Below are 15,993 nucleotides of genomic sequence, written 5' to 3' on the forward strand. Positions count from 1 at the left end.
CCCTACAAAGGGAGCCTGAGTGCTTTGTTGCATTACTGCAGTGGCAACAAGCTACATTTCTGACTGTGCAGAGATGTGTTTGTCTCCTCTTTGCAACTGCTATCCTATTGGGCATCAAGAGAAATGTCTAAGCCACTCAGTCCATCAGTTTGGAACCTCTGGTGGATAGGGTCTTGCTGTAGCCATCTCTGTCTGGCAGAGTAGAGGTAGTAACTATCTGACAGTGATTGTGGTGTGAATTGGCACCAGGCAAGGGTATGCTGTAGAAAAGGAACCAGCATAGCAACACAAAAGTATGTAAATTTGGACAACCTGGAGTATACCCACTGTTTTGTGTGCTCAGGGAAGATGTGGACCCAGCCAGGGTTACTGAGTTATGGTAGCACATGCCTGATTCTTGAGAACATTTAAGGTAAATGTGGAGAGAGTGGAGAAGAAAGGTTGTGGTTCATCACACAGTGACTGCACTCAGGGAAATAGGCTATCGTTGTGCCTTTCCTGGACTGATACAAACATCCTTACACATGGAGCTGGGATAAAACAGGCCAGAAGCATGTACTGTCACTCACATGGTGATCTTCGCTGTGTCCTTGGTGTTGTTGCTGAGGAAAGTGATCTCAATGCTGGTGACTATGTTTCTTTTCTTCTGCAAGTGGAACTCAACCAGGCTGTGATGGACTGAGCAAGAGGCAAAGTATGTGGGAATGAGGGCAGGTACTTTCAGTTGGACCTACTGCTGCAAAAAGAAGGCCTCCAGCACTCATTCCCTGGCCCCACCAGCAGAAAGAAGATTAAACAGCCATTAAGAAAGAAATTAGTCTCTGTGGCATGAGAGGCATAGTGGGCAGGTCTCCATAGTCCAGTATACATTTTCTCTACCCTTTACTTCAGTCCTGAAGCCGTGTGGCTGTCTTAATCCAGGACTGTGCCCACACTAATAAACCTGTTGGAAAGGGCTTTATGGGGCAGATGTGCAGGGTTATTGCTTTTCAGCTGTGTGTCTCAGACTGCCTGGGCCACAGCAGCTAATTCTGATGTGGATGGTGAGTTGTAACTACCTGGCCTCCCCAGAGAATTTGCCTCATTTGGTCAACACCCTTCTGAGGTGTCCCTGCCCATGGCAGGGGGGTTGGAACTAGATGATCTTTAAGGTATCTTCCAACCCAAACCATTCTATGAGTCTATGACTTTTTTTTTCCTCATGCTACTTACCACAGAATGGGGCTGAGGGACTGGTCATTGAATAAACTTTCACTTCCTTGGGCAGATTTCTCATGTTGACACCTGCCTGCTCCAGCAGGCCTGCAGGAGGAAATAAAGCCAGTGCAGGGAAAGACATGAATCACCCAGAACAGAAATATAATTGGTCCTGATTCACCTCCACTCACACCACCCAACTCCACTGTCTCAGAGCACAGACCCTTTCTTTATACCAGTGCAAATCAGAGCAAGTACAGGTTTGTGGTGTCTCTTTGACAGGTTAATATTCCCTCAGGAAACCTAATCTAGCTACCCCAGGTAATCATCATCAGAGTACCTCTTGGTGGCTTTGTTTCAGTCCTCTGCTAACAAACTGTCATCAGTTACACCTCTGCAAAATAAGCAAGACTAAAGACTACCAAGTCAGGAAACTTAATGCAGATGTAAATGACAATGCAAACACAAAGTGCTGGGACCTTGAATTTATTGGTCAAATGAGAAGACCACCATAACTGACTAACAATGTGGCTTGATGAGATGGGGAAGGGGTGGCTGATCTGACAGTGCTTATATCAAAAGAGGCCTCTCGTATTCCTCTGGTGCCAGACTGCAAATAGCACCAGAGGACACTTCCTCTCCTCGTGCCACAGCCCACTTTCAGAAGCTTAAAAGAGGCAACTATTACCTTCTCCCAGTTCAGGGAGTTAATCTTTGGGGTTGCCACGGCAGGAATTTATGAAAAGGAGGTGACACAGCAACAGTGAGTGGTTTGTAGAAGAATGGGACTGCAGGCTTGGGCTAAAATTTCCAGCTGCTTCTCTAAACAAGACACTTTTTGAGCTAATTGCCCTCTTGTTAGGCAGGTGATTCTGGAGACTCTCTTTCAACTCATTTGTGGCCCTATGAAACGTTTAAAGATAAAAAATATTCAAGATTTTGTTTTTCTACCTCAGGCAATATATAAGCTTTTAGAGCTTCTCTATAGAAGCCTGAAAAAGAAACAACTCCCTGCTATCCCCAAAGAGATCCAAAGCAAATCCTGCTAAGAGTAATCTGAACTGCATACTGTGCTCTGCACTGACACCCATCAGGAAAGTATTGTTATCTGCTCCAGGAAGGTCTCATGCTGGTACTGTACCGATTCTGGGACAGGAGAACAGGAAGGGGTCAACACAGTCCAGGCAACGTCCATTTAGAAAATCTTGATGACTTCCACAAGGGAACGCCACGATCGGACAGGAATATTTCAAGGCACTGACATAGAGATGTACTGCCCTCATGTGATCACAGATCAGATACTTATAGCCTGCAAGAAAAAATGCACCCAGAGAAAAGCAGCCACAAGCCTTTCCCTTGGCTTCAGTCTTTCTGCATGTTCTCAAGGAACTGAGAGTCAAGAAACACTCTTCCTGATTCTGCAGCCATTCCCTTCCCATTAATACCATTTTGCAGAACATCTCTGTGACTACAAGCCCAGATCCCACTGCAAGAGAGGTAATGCATGAAGTTAGATGTGTATCTCCCAGACTAACAGAGTGCCCCAGAAGAGGGGGACCACAGGGCTGCCATATTTCCATCAGTGTACCATCAGCGAGGCCCCAAGCTCTCTGCAAGGGGGTACAATTGCTTTGACTCCCACCTGAACTGGGACCCCAGCTGTAGGAAGCGAGGTACCATAGATGTTCCCTGTAACCTGAGCCTCAATGCAGGTGGCTCATCCAGAAGATATTTGAGTATTTATCCACACTATTTGCTGTGTAAATTCCTATTTTCTAGAAGGAAAAGGCAGCAATCATACAAGCTGTCTCTCTAAGTATAGACACAGCTTGCAGCATGAAAACAAAAAGAAGCTTTTGCTAGCAGTACCTCAGAGCCCTTCTAGCAAAAAAAATGTTTTCTTTGTTGATACAAACTCTGCTGATGCTAGGGTTTTGGCTCATACAGAAGTGTCAACAAAATCATGTCTCTTGACAGAGGTGCTGCCAAGGCACTTGACCTGTATGTGATTTTAATTTCAGCTGCTTGTTGTACTGCTGAGAGGAAACATGGGCCATGAATCTCTGCTACCATGTGTCTTTACAAATACATGTATACATGTCTGCCCTGACTGTAGCAGGAGCTGGTTGCCAAACAGCATTTTCACAGGGTGCTAAATGGCCATGAAAGCCCTTCGCTTGGCCACAGCTTGGCTTCTCACCTGCCGAGATGAATTGGGGGCATCCTGGCTGATCTTTGCCTCCATTGATGAAATAATCGATGTGGCCTACAGGAATCCGGATCCCAAAATCTGAAAGGAGGTGAAATGCCACTTCATTCTTATGTTTGTCTCTTCTATAGGCTTTACCCTACATGCTGCTTGACAGGCCCCAATAATTGGTCGAACCAATTAGTAGTAATTGGTAATTAGTGATTAGTAGTGCTGGGCCTAGCTCCAGTGCTGGAGACAGCAAGGACAGACTTCCTGTTCCGACATGGCTGCACTATGCAGGTTTGCTGCATAGAACAGAGAGTGCTCCAAGCACAAATGACTGGGAACTGCAGCTTAATCACCCCACCTCCGTGACTCAGGTTCTTGATTCTGCATAAAGGAGAACAAAACTGACCACAACCTTAATGGGGATTATGAAGCATGACTGAGAGTTATGTTGGTAGAGATTTTTGTGTTCTCCAGGCAAGAGGTGTTACTCAAAGGCACCGCATGATTCTTCAGTACGTGTTCTGCCTATGTTGACCTTAAGTGCTTTAGAAAAGTCACTCAGTTGATGCACCAGCTGTTGGTTTGACTCTGTTACTTTCCACCAGCGCTTGCAGTGGCACCGTCCTTACGTCAGGTGTGAGAAAGCAAAGTGAGTCTAGACATGTAAATTCCTTCCAGGCAGTAAAAGCCATGCTGAGCTGGTTCTGCATAAACTCACTCTGCTGTAGTGGGGTTAAGTAAGAAATATTTGCTGGAAGATTGCTCTCTGTCTCATCTCCACCTGTCTGTTGCTTGAAGTGGTCTGGAGTATGGATACCTCCCAATGAACTAATCATTAAAGCCTATCTGATCTAGAAACCTCTGAGTGAATCTGAAATCATGGTAATCTGGCAAAAAAGGGACAATGACCTACAGACTCCTTAGCAATAATGATAGCAGGAGGAACAGAAGCACGAGCCAAAGAAGATGGAAGCCAGCTTACTGTCAGCATCGGTATGAATGGCTTCCACAAAGAGGGCATCCCCAGGATCCAGGCGTTCCTCAGGGCTGGCTCTGGTGTACTTAGGGCCTGCAGGATCCAAGCCTGTAATAACATCAAACACTTCAATAACAAGTGCTCTTCAGTCCCTCTCTTTCTTTTTTTCTGGACTAGTCATTTTATCCAAAACTTCAAAAATGTTACTAGGCAGAAATGATAAATTACTCGTAACACCTTACCTAATTGTGCTGTCATCTGTATTAGCACTGCAGTCTGAGGAATTTTACTGAAGATCACCAGTTAGCTGATGAATTCAGCATCGCAGGCATTAACTAATACAAGCATTACAAAGGTTTGATACTACCAAACATCCTTAAAGAGGCTTCTGAGCCCTCTCCCCACAAAAAAAATAGAGTTCTTAAGTAGTCATCTACATCTTTGCCAAAAACTTGCTCCTAGAGCAACTTCTAGGGAGTTAAAGGAATACAGGAAATTATCCTTGGCAATATCAAGGAACAGGTTAAAGATATTTTTTTTGTGTGTTCTGGCTGAGGTTTATCCTGTTCACTTTTCATAGAAAAGTAATCTCACAAGATTTTTTTCGCTCCCTAGGCAACAACAATTCTTTAAGCAGCAGCTCTGCTCCACATGCCACTTAGCCTCAGAGCTGGCCAGTTTCACTGCCTTGGACTCAATCCCATTAATTCTCTATGAAGGAGGCAATATCAACAATATACAAACTGATGTGTCTGCATTTGTGAGGGGGGAGGGAAGGAGGAAAAGGGAATGAAGGAACCCTTCTGCAAATACATGCATTCTTTTGGTGGCGTGGAGGGGTCTGAAGGATGGAAATGCATTGTCAGGCTCTTCTGAAGCTAGGAAGAAGCCCATAAGCTTGGATCTAATGAGCCCTTATGCAATTAAAATACCACTATAGATGACTCTCCTTCCTTGCTCTTTCATTCTCTCCCATGAAGACCAGGTGAGGATCCAAGACTCAGTTTTATGATACCTGTTATCCGTCCCAGCTGACCGCCATGGAAATGCCCCACCAGGCCACCAACATGCGCACCGAGGCTTACCCCAATGATGTGGATGGATGTCCCTGAAACTCCCAGGGCCTGCAGATCGATGATAACACAAATTAATGTTTCTGTAGCAGAAAGTTGAAATACCCTATCCCAGCCCACACAGCAGCTCTGTAACTTCTAATATAGGATTGCTTTTGAGGTGTATGGTGGAGAGCCAAATAGTTGTGGGAATGATGGGTATTGCCCTTTCTGTTTTTCAGAGTCTTTCTTCAGGTCCACAGATGCAAACCCAACCCTAACCAGGTCAGATGCTCCTGTTCATAACTACATAGCCTGTAGCTTCTCTTTCCACAGCTTGCTTCAGACTGCATTTCCCTCTCTCATCTGAGTGACCCATGTTTACCACATGAGTAATCTTTTTCTCAGTAAAGCAGAGGAAATTTTTTTCCCACTTTTATACCACCATTGTACCAATATCCTGATTAGTATTTTAAGATTATATATTCTGATATTAAGGATTTATCCATGGGCTGAACTGCCAGGTAAAGCCCAGCCACTGAGACCTGATGTGAGATGACTCCATCCACAGGAATTCAGCTGCCTGCAGGCTGGTGTGCACGAGGCAGTACCATACAATGGGAGAGCATGTGGTGCACAAGACTGTGGGGGCAATATGAAAAATTCTGACTTTGAAATGTATGAGGCCATATCTTGGAGCAGCGCTGAGGCTTATGAGAAGAGAATAGTATTCTGTTGTGTAGTGTTGCAGGAGAGGCTGGACAGAAAAAGTCCTTAAGTAGCTGGGCTAGACCTCAGCACAGATACGGAATGAATGGTGCTGGCGTGGTCCAGCTCAGTCATTTGTTCACTGTGTGACCTAATCAGTAATGAGGGATGACAGTTCTCTTGCCCTCCACCCCACCCCCCATCCCCATCCTTCTAATGAGGCAGCAGCTCCAAGGGTTGCCGTATTTCTGGATAGAAATATGTGACTCTGCACGTGGTGCATACCCAGGAACTCCCATGCTATGCAGCCTGGGTCTGCAGTGCAAACGTTACATGGAGAGTTTATGCATAGCTAGTTAACACAAAGATGTGCCACCCTCATTGCGTAAGTGTTGTTCAGCTGTGCTGTGCAGGAAGGAACTGGGACACATCTGGGGATTTCCAACTGCTGGGAACTATACCTGAAGCCCAAAGCAAATATAAAATAGCTTCAAATCCCACCCCCTCCAGCTCTCTGGACAAGATTTCTGGGCAGAAGAAGACTGTCCAGTGAAGCATGGACCTGAGGAAACCCAAGGCATCCTTCAGGTTTGTCCCAGGCTGCAGAGGCAGCTGTTTTTCCAGAAAATGTCAAAACTTGAGAGAAAGAAGAAAAACAGTGGCATGCTCAAGCCTGGGCAGAAAGAGGGAAAAAAGAAACCTCTTTAGTGCTCCACAGTGCTCACTCTGGAATATGGAGCCCGCTTGTCCAGCTCCTGGTAACAGCAGGTTGGGAGCAGCTCTCAGGATTGTTTGCATGAATGATGTTCTCTGGCCATGCTCTGCTGCACTGGAAATTCACGGTAGCTTACCAGGAGCTTGCTGATGAATTGTGAGATTGAGAGTGCCAGCTGTGTGACATTTTCCACCGCAGAGGGATAGGCTCCTGTCGATCCGTAAACCCAGTCTACTGCAATCACGTTCACCTGGCTTGAGTACAGTATGGCATGGACAAGCCCTTCAATCCAGGAAGGTTTGGTACCCAAAGCCCTGTGGAGTCAGCAGAAACAAGTACGCTAGATGTCTTCCAAAGTAGGGCATGTGCCAATATGTTGTTCACTGGTCTTGGAGTTGCAAATGTCTCCAAGGGGGCTGCCAGACAGTTGCTGAAAGTTTTTTCTCATGCCAGACACCTGGCATTTCTTTGCGGTGGCGTAATAACACTTTCCAGAGTGGGCAGATTCAGAAGGGAACCAGATATTTTAATGAATGAGAGAACATTTGCAGAGGTCAGGCTGAGATCTCAGTCTTGCTGTGATGCTTCAGTTAGCCACCACAGAGCTAATCTGGAGTAAGTGAGAGGGCCAGGAACACCTCTATCCTGCTCTGCTACCAACTAGCAGGAAGTCCTCGGTCCAGTCACCTAGCCATTCACTCCTACATTTCCTTATCTGTAGACAATTAAACAAGAAATTCTATATGCAAGAATTAAAGGAAAACTGAGGAGGCTGTGTCCTACCCAACATGGGCAACAAACAAGAGGAGTTGGAAGCCACTGTGCTGCTAGAAAGCTATGACCTAGTTACCATTACTGAAACCTGGTGAGATGAATCCCATGACTGGAGTGTGGCTATCAATGGCCAGAGGCTGTTCAGAAGGGACAGGCAAGGAAGGAGGGGCAGAGGTGTTACCCTCTACATCAAGAAATGGACAGAGTGTGAAGAGCTGTCTGTGAAGAATAGCCATGAGCAGGTTGAAAGCTTATGGGTAAGAATTAGAGATCAAGACAAGTGGAGTCCCTCAGGGGTCCATATTGATACCAGTACTGTTTAATATCTTCATCCATGACATAGACAGTGGGATCAAGTGCACCCTCAGCAAGTTTGCAGACAAAACCAAACTGAGTGGTGTGGTTGACACACCTGAGGGATGGGATGCCATCCAGAGGAACCTGGACAAGCTCAACAAGTGGGCCCATGTGAACCTCATGAGGCCTGCACTTGGGTCAGGGCAACCCCCAGTATCAATACAGGCTGGGGGATGAAGGGATTGAGAGCAGCCCTGCTGAAAAGAACTTGGGGGTACTGGTGGACAAAAAGCTGGACATGAGCTGACAATGTGCACCCACAGCCCAGAAGGCCAAGCGTATCCTGGGCTGCATCAAAAGAAGCATGGCCAGAAGGTTGAGGGAGGTGATTGTCTCCCTCTGCTCCGCTCTTATGAGACCCCACCTGGAGTATTGCGTCCAACTCTGGAGCCCTCAGCACAGGAAAGGCATGGACCTGTTGGAGCAAGTCCAGAGGAGGGCCACAAAAATGAGCAGAAGGATGGAACACTTCTCCTATGAAGACAGGCTGAGAGAGTTGGGATTGTTCAGCCTGGAGAAGAGAAGGCTCCAGGGGGAGACCTTGTTGCAGCCTTTTACTACTTAAAGTGAGCTTATAAGAAAGATCAGGGCAAACTTTTTAGCGGGGCCTGTTGTGACAGGACAAGGGGTAACGGCTTCAAACTGGAAGAGGGTAGATTTTGACTAGATATAAGGAAGAAATTTTTTACAATGAAGGTGGTGAAACACTGGAACAGGTTGCCCAGAGAGGGGGTAGATTTGCCATCTCTGGAAACATTCAAGGTCAGGTTGGACGGGGCTCTGAGCAACCTGATGTAGTTGAAGGTCTCCTCACTCATTGCAGGGGTGTTGGACTAGATGACCTTTAAAGGTCCCTTCCAACGCAAACTATTCTGTGATTCTATGATACCCGCTTCCCCTAATACCACCTGGTGGGGCATGTGCTATGTCACATGAGGGCAACGGCTGGTTTTCTGAAAAGACCCTGTCACATATTCTGTGGTTTCAGGTCTTCTATGCACTTTCCATTCAGGCTTCTGCACATCAAACCAAATAATGTTATATGGTCACACCTGGCTAAAAAATGGCACAGTAAAATAGGCTTGCAAAATGGTGATAGCTTAAAAAAACCCAGCTCAAATCCCTACAATTTCAAGAATAGAAGTATAACGTGTCTGGCAGGACTCCTAAATGGCTGACTAATCCAGGTTGTTGATAAATCAGGACATGAGCTTCCAGGAGAAAATTTAAAGGGACGAGAATGTTGAAGAAAGTACTTCTTAAATAAAAAGGTTGAAAGAAGGCAAGAAAATGAAAGAGAAAAAGGCGGAGAGAACAAGAGGACAAACAAAAGAGTGTGAGAGAGAGAAAGAAAGAAGAAAGATGATAATTTCATAACCTTTTTTAGGCTCCAAAAAATGTCAAATACACACAAAGTAGGCAGCTGGTCACAAACTAAAGGACTTTGAGTTGTGTTGTAATGAGAGTTGTCAGCAGCATTTTCCATGCCTCTGGCCCTGGCCCACCAGTAGTCTCCCAGACAATTCCCATCTCCAGTTTGGGGCTGAGCACTCCAGACTGTTCTTAGCAGGTGTTTCGCACACAGCCACTCTGCTGGGGAGACTAAGAAGGTCCCACAAGCAGGGAGTTCCCATGCCGCCCCACCCAGTGGTTGGAAATGCCTCCACAGTGTTTAATTTGCCAGTAAAAACTGAGTCACAGTGCTCTTTCTCTCACCTGAAGCCATGGATTATGATCTTGGTTTCCAGGCTGCTGTTGAAGCTGGAGTTCTTGATGCTATTGTCAGCTAAAATCAGCTCCCCACAGCTGGGGCTTGAGGAGGTGAACAGGAGAAACTGGACCTTAAGTTTACGGCCCTGTAGGAAATTTGCTGTCTGGAAGTCAGTGCAGTGATGCCCTGAGAGTCTGTCTGTATTCTCTGCAACAAGAGGGAGTTAGTAGCCTATTTAGTCTGTGTCTGTGCAATGGGAAAAAAAAAAAAAAAAAGCAGCTCATTCTAATTAATTAGGAAAATGAAGTTAGCAATTTTGCTTCTATTGACAAAGATTAAAAGGATAGAATGAAAATTAAAATCAGCCTATTCTGGAACTTTAATCTGTCTGATCAAGTTGCTTCTGTCCTTTGATGGAATTCCAGCACTGGCTCGGGAAGATAACTGTGGATGTCATGGTAGCTTTGACTTTTGAGGCTTGTTTTACCGAGATGTGAATGACATTCTGTTGGGTTTTTTTTCCAAATCAGCCACACACACCAGCTACTAAGTACATTTATGAGCTGGCTATTAGATCTTTAAAAAAATGGTTGCCAACAGATAGTCACCACTGAATGGGAATATTTCTATTCAAATTCTGGTAGGCTTAGTAGAAAGTACAAGTCTAATTGGCAATTGTATCAAAAATCCAGAAATACATATAAGAATGCTGATGACAAATTATGAGAATGTTGGTGACAAAATATGTCAATGACAATTTCCTGATTGATTCATTTACTGTATTAAAATGCTTTATGGGAAGGAAAAGGAAGCTACTGGAAGGCACTTTGATCTAGACAGAAAAAAAAACCCCAACCTCAAACCTGTACTAGTGGAAAACTGAGCAAATTTAGTCTAGAAAGCAAGCATAGAAGTTTAGCAGTATATATGGCTAGCATTACGTATAGCTAGGTTACCCACAGAAGAGCTGGATTCTCCATCTTTTGTCATTTCAGAGGACTGGCTGCTATTTTGGAAGGTTTGTTGAAGGTAAGATATTGGATTTACTGAAGGACTAGTGGGGTGAAATTTATTGACCTGCAATGAGCAGGAAGCCAAATAATTGATTAAACAGTCCCTTCTGACCTAAAAAATTGTTACTTTATGAACTGGCATAGTTGCATCCTGCTGCAGCGATTATGCATGCACCTTCCCTTTTCTGGACTGGAGGAAGTGAAACAGCCTTGAATCTGCACGTACAACAAAATAAAAATTAAAAAAAAATAATCAAACAACCAGCTTTCTAACTGCTGGCTGTTCCCATAGAAGATACTTTACGCTAGCTAGGTAGAACATGGCCTAAGGGTCAGCACAAAGAAGTAAGATTCAACATTCAGATTCCCCCTAGTGGGATGTGACTATCCCTTATTGTTGGTTATTTTCCTGTGTACTGAAGGCAAGAGAGAAAGACATGTTCCCTGAGATCAATTTGGAAAAGAAGCAGCTCATGAGCCAGCTTAACTAGCAAGGGCAGATTCAGTGCAAGCACGGTGCATGTCAGAAATGGCGTTAAGACGAGGGGGATTGTGAGCAAAGGTAAGGCAGGATGTGCACTGCTGTGAAGCTGCAGGGGATGTGGGACTGCAGTGAGGGTCACAAAAGCAATTTTCATTGACAGTGCAATTAAAGAGAGAAATGGAAGTGTGGCATCTCTTTGTTTTCTCTCAGCTACTGCAGATTATAATCTTTCAAAGCAGGAGATGCCAGTGCAGAGGTCAAGTGGTCCGTTTTCCGCTTCCTTACACTTCAGGGGAAACCCAGATCTTTCTTTTAAGTCAGGTTAGTGGAATTAAATCCCTGAGACTGACTGAATCAAAGCATGGGCGAAGAAAGGTCCCTTGTTGCACTACCCTTTCTCCTGGCATCTAACTAGATTATAGCAAGGTCCTCTTGACACACAGGTTGTTTAGAGAGAATTGAATTCAGATCCTTCTATGTAAAGCCTTCAATCCCTTGCAAGACACTCTGGTCTTTCTTACCTGCTTGTGCTGAGCTGAGCAGCAAGAGGACAGCAAGAACAATGAGTGGCTTTCTCTTCAGATCCTCAACCATCTTCCTGTTAGTCCACTACAAGTACGAGGATCGTCCAGGGAAAAACAGCTGTGGTGAGTTGCTTGACCAGCTTGGCTCTGTTAATGATCAACCAGCCTGTGCTGTTTTGGGAAAAAATGGTAGGGGCAATCACCTCTGTTCTTGTTTGACCATGAGCCAAAGTCTGTGTTAGCAGAGGGCTTCACTGACTTTTTGGTTAAAAAAGATGGTGACACCCCTTTACTCTCTACATCTCACTTCAGAAATCAGCTAGTGAAACCAGTCATAAAAAGCAACAGAGTTATGGTACTTTATCCTTGCCACCTATACCTATCTGCCAAATTCTGACTGGGGACACTGATTTGTCACAAGGCTTCACAGTAAGTCCATGCCAGGAAGATTTATACCAGCCTTGCATTTTCCTATTGCATTGCTGTCCTTTTCCTCTGTTTCTACTGTTGGTCAGATTCCCTTAACTGCCAAAGAAGGCAAAGCAACAGATTGCATCTGAAATTAAGGGGAAAGACAGGCTAAAATGTAGTGGCCATAGAGTGGCCTATTGCTGTGATATGGTCAGACTGTGCATGTCTTAAGGCAGGGACACGCTTCCTTTGGAGACTGCATTTCAGATACTAGAGGAAGTAAAAGGATGACCTTGTGGGAAACTTTTTGGGAAACAACGGACACGTACTGAAGGTCAACATGAAGGAGGAAATCATGCGCTGACACTGAAACTACTGCTACTCCCCAACAGATGCGGAATGTGTATTAATTAAAAGACTGACTTGGCAGAAATAGTAACAAAGTGTAGATAATAAGTTATAGCTGTGTTTAACCAATAATAGTTTGTGTGTATAAGTCTAGAAACCAATGAGCACAAGCTGCAGCCCACGTTGTAGTAAAAAGTACATAATGGTTTAAGTATTTTAACAAAGCAGATTCAGCATTCACATGGGTTGTTGGATGGGTGGTTGATGAATTTGTTTGGGAGTCTTCCATGGTGGTTGTTAAGCCTGTTAGCTGAAGGTTTGTGCATTTTAATAGTTGTTGTGATCATTGGCTTTTGCCTTTGCTTAGCTTTAAGTTGTATTAAACGAGAATTAGGAAAAATAGTAAATCAAGCCTGGGTTGCTCAAAAAGAAGAAGGGGGACATTCCTGAATGAAAAAGGGCATAACTTAATTCCGGTGAGCAACCCAAGGTTTGAACTAAGCACAGAGGCCTATGTGCAACATCCTTGCCCCCCCCTTGGCTGCCCAAAAAGGGAGGAAGAAAAGTGCTATGCAGAATGGAATTCGGGACACGATAAGCCGGGAGAAGAGTAAAACAAGAGGCGCGTGGCCAGAGGGCCTTAGCCAATCTAGTTGCGGGATGTTGCGCGTGAACAAGAGAGCTGGACCAATTATAATGTTATTGTCTATGCATGCTTTTGCTGTAAGCCTATATATACTCTGCAAAAATATTCAATAAACGAGAACGACCATACTCACATTGAGATTTCATCGTTACGCCGGGTCCAATCCCACTCCGACATGACCTCAGTAATGTACCATTATCATAAGCATGCAAATAGTTCAAACAGATCTTTGAATAAAAAACTTCACTGCTTTGGTGTAAATAGACAGAGAAGCCTAAGTGCACAACCAAACATGTAACTAGGAGCCTGTCACACCACATTCATGAGATGGTGGTACCATCTCCCCGTCTGTGTTAAACTTCCAGGTAAGGGCACACCTGTTTCCTAAGGTGCGTGTTGGTCCTTCTCGCAGAAGAACAAGGCAGCTTTGTCTTTGACTGTGTCAAATGGTAAGAAGTGTAAGGAGCAAAGGAGCGTTCCCTATGCAGGTGTTATTCTACAGCTGCTTTATTTGAACAACAAAAATGAAGAAATAGCTTCAGTCTGATCAGAAAGATGCCTAAATACCTTTCCCAAAGCATCAGACATTTTCCTTTACAGTTATTGGCAATAGTTGTCATTTCCTCACCCCAGTTTGCTCCAGCCAAAGGCTTTGGAGCTGTTTAAGCCAAAAGATCTTTTTTATTTCCAAGTCACCCGTGAGAGAAATTTCTCTGGTTCTTAAAGGGAAGTTAGGTAGCATCAGCTGCTTGGCCTAGAGGGCTGCTGAGGCCCTGCCCTATCTGCATCCCCCCATAGACACATATACAGATACATTCTGATCCTGAAATACGTGGCTCCATGACCAAGCTGGCTTACTGTCAGAGAAGTAGGCTCTTAGTGTCTCTTCAAATATGCTACTGAGTTTGTCAGCTCAATCAATTTTCCAGGATTGAAAGCTGCAATACAAATAGCCAACTCCTGGCTTCCAGCCTGCTTTTTATCTTTCCAACCCCAGCCCTAGACTCATGTTGATTCACAGACTGTCTGACAAAAGCCCATAGACCGCAACAGGACCACTCCTTCTTCATTACACCCACAAATTCCACTGATCTGGATAATCTCTCAATCAAGAAAGAAGGAAGTAAACTCGTGAAATCATACCAATAGGCAGTGACATTTCCATACAAGCCTCCAGAGCAACAGCGTAATTGTAAAAATTACAAATTTCTTAGACTAAAGCAAATCAGAGCATCTAAAGAAAACCAGCAAACACTTCTTTCCATTTTTTATTTAAAATTACGGTAACAAGCTCTACTCTGTAGTGGGATGCAACTGTTACTCTTTGCCAAGTTCTATGGAAATTTTGAAATGCCATGTAATATAAGGCAGGCACCGGTATTACAGCCTTAGAGTAAAACAAACCTGCAGCCAAGAGGTGCAGGTTTGATTTAGTTTTGCAGTGCTATTTCTATTTGCAGAGCTGTTAAAAAACATCCTGGTATGCTAAAAAAAAAAAAAAAAAGTCTTCATGAAATCGAAAATTCTGTTTCCTGAGCAGTTTTTTTCTGTAGTCTCAGATTTAGTAATTCCAGGAAATTTTTGATTATATCAGCACACTGTGATGGTCCCTCATGCAAACAGCAAAAGCTACTCAGTTCCTCTGCGCTTAAAATGCTTTTACCAGTAAAACTATTTTGGTATGAAGGTTTTTCTTTTTTTTTTTTTTTGTGAATTTAATTACTCACTAACTACAGTTATATTAGTTCAGAAACTTAATCTTGGTGCCACTTATTTTACTTCCCAATGGGAGTGATTATAATGGCAACAGGAATAAGGTTGCAAAGACTTTCAAACCACATTAGATTTCTTTTAACAGTTCCTTACAGCATGCAATCACAAAGCACAGTGTGACTCACTTGAGAATGAGTCAGGGATAATGAAAGCAAACAAACTTGATTTTATGCATAAATTCTTTTCATTAAAAAAAATTGAAAAAATCACATTGTCTGCACATTCAAGCAAATGCTGAAAGTGCCCAACTCAGCTGAAAATGTCATCTCCCCACCCACAAAGGCACAGCTGGGAGAGGCTGCAAGTGCCCCGTAGTCAAGTGGAAATCTGATCACAGGAACATTGACTTTGACTGGAAAACTGTTCGCTGACACGGAAACAATGCAATCGGGGTAGCAGTGCAGGACCCTGGGTGAAACCAAGTGTGAGTTAAGCGAATGACTACTATTTTAACACCACTCTCTGTGGTCTTTGTATTCGAGGGATGGCATGAAATACATGCAGGGCTTAGCTCACTGTACATTAAGGCCTAGATCCACCTGACTGCTGGAACAGTTGGTATCACAGCTCCTGTATTTTTGTCCTTTGCCCATGGAGTAGAAACCATGGCTTTATGTTAAGCACCTGGGCTACTATGTATTGTTCCCAAGATTGACAGAGGAACTGGGTTTAGTTCTCACCTCAACAAAAAGTGATTCAATTCAAACTCCTTACATGCAGAAATGTCCTAACTATGAGATAGGAGGAAAAAAACATTAAAGACTGACTTGGCAACTGAGGAAGAGAAAACATGGGCAAGTCAGATTGGGTACTCAGTCAGGAAAGCAGAAAAGCGGTCATTTTCTTGAGTCTTTCACGAGTACTTTATGGACCTTCTACCTAGTATGACTGTATAAGTATGCACAAGAAGAAAGAATGCATCCTTGCCACATATCCCTTTAGTCTCCCAAAGACAGAGGAGCCTACGTGGGGGCACCAGCCACAAGCTGAAGTTTCTCTATCACTTTCTCTGCCCTGTGAAGCTCTAATCATTCTCTACAATGTGGAGCAGCTCAGTACGAAGAACTTAGCCCTGCTTTGAGTGTGTGTGGGTGACCTCCTGTG

The 15,993-nt window shown here is 44.2% G+C and overlaps 1 protein-coding gene across 1 annotated transcript in view; it reads right to left on the reverse strand.

The window, feature by feature from the left end:
• The window catches only part of PLA1A (phospholipase A1 member A), a 17,081-nt gene extending 5,300 nt beyond the window's left edge, over nucleotides 1-11,781 (reverse strand). Inside the window, exons 1-9 of the mRNA XM_009879899.1 lie at nucleotides 11,709-11,781; nucleotides 9,696-9,897; nucleotides 6,985-7,162; nucleotides 5,389-5,497; nucleotides 4,380-4,481; nucleotides 3,398-3,487; nucleotides 2,339-2,506; nucleotides 1,213-1,302; nucleotides 570-678 (exon numbers count right to left, since the gene is read on the reverse strand). Coding sequence (XP_009878201.1) covers nucleotides 570-678; nucleotides 1,213-1,302; nucleotides 2,339-2,506; nucleotides 3,398-3,487; nucleotides 4,380-4,481; nucleotides 5,389-5,497; nucleotides 6,985-7,162; nucleotides 9,696-9,897; nucleotides 11,709-11,781 — 1,121 coding nt within the window. The remainder of the gene's footprint in view (nucleotides 1-569; nucleotides 679-1,212; nucleotides 1,303-2,338; nucleotides 2,507-3,397; nucleotides 3,488-4,379; nucleotides 4,482-5,388; nucleotides 5,498-6,984; nucleotides 7,163-9,695; nucleotides 9,898-11,708) is intronic.
• Between the last annotated feature and the right edge of the window lie 4,212 nt (nucleotides 11,782-15,993).

This window comes from Charadrius vociferus, unplaced genomic scaffold (assembly GCF_000708025.1).
Source record: "Charadrius vociferus isolate BGI_N301 unplaced genomic scaffold, ASM70802v2 scaffold162, whole genome shotgun sequence".
In the NCBI taxonomy this organism is placed as follows: domain Eukaryota; kingdom Metazoa; phylum Chordata; class Aves; order Charadriiformes; family Charadriidae; genus Charadrius; species Charadrius vociferus.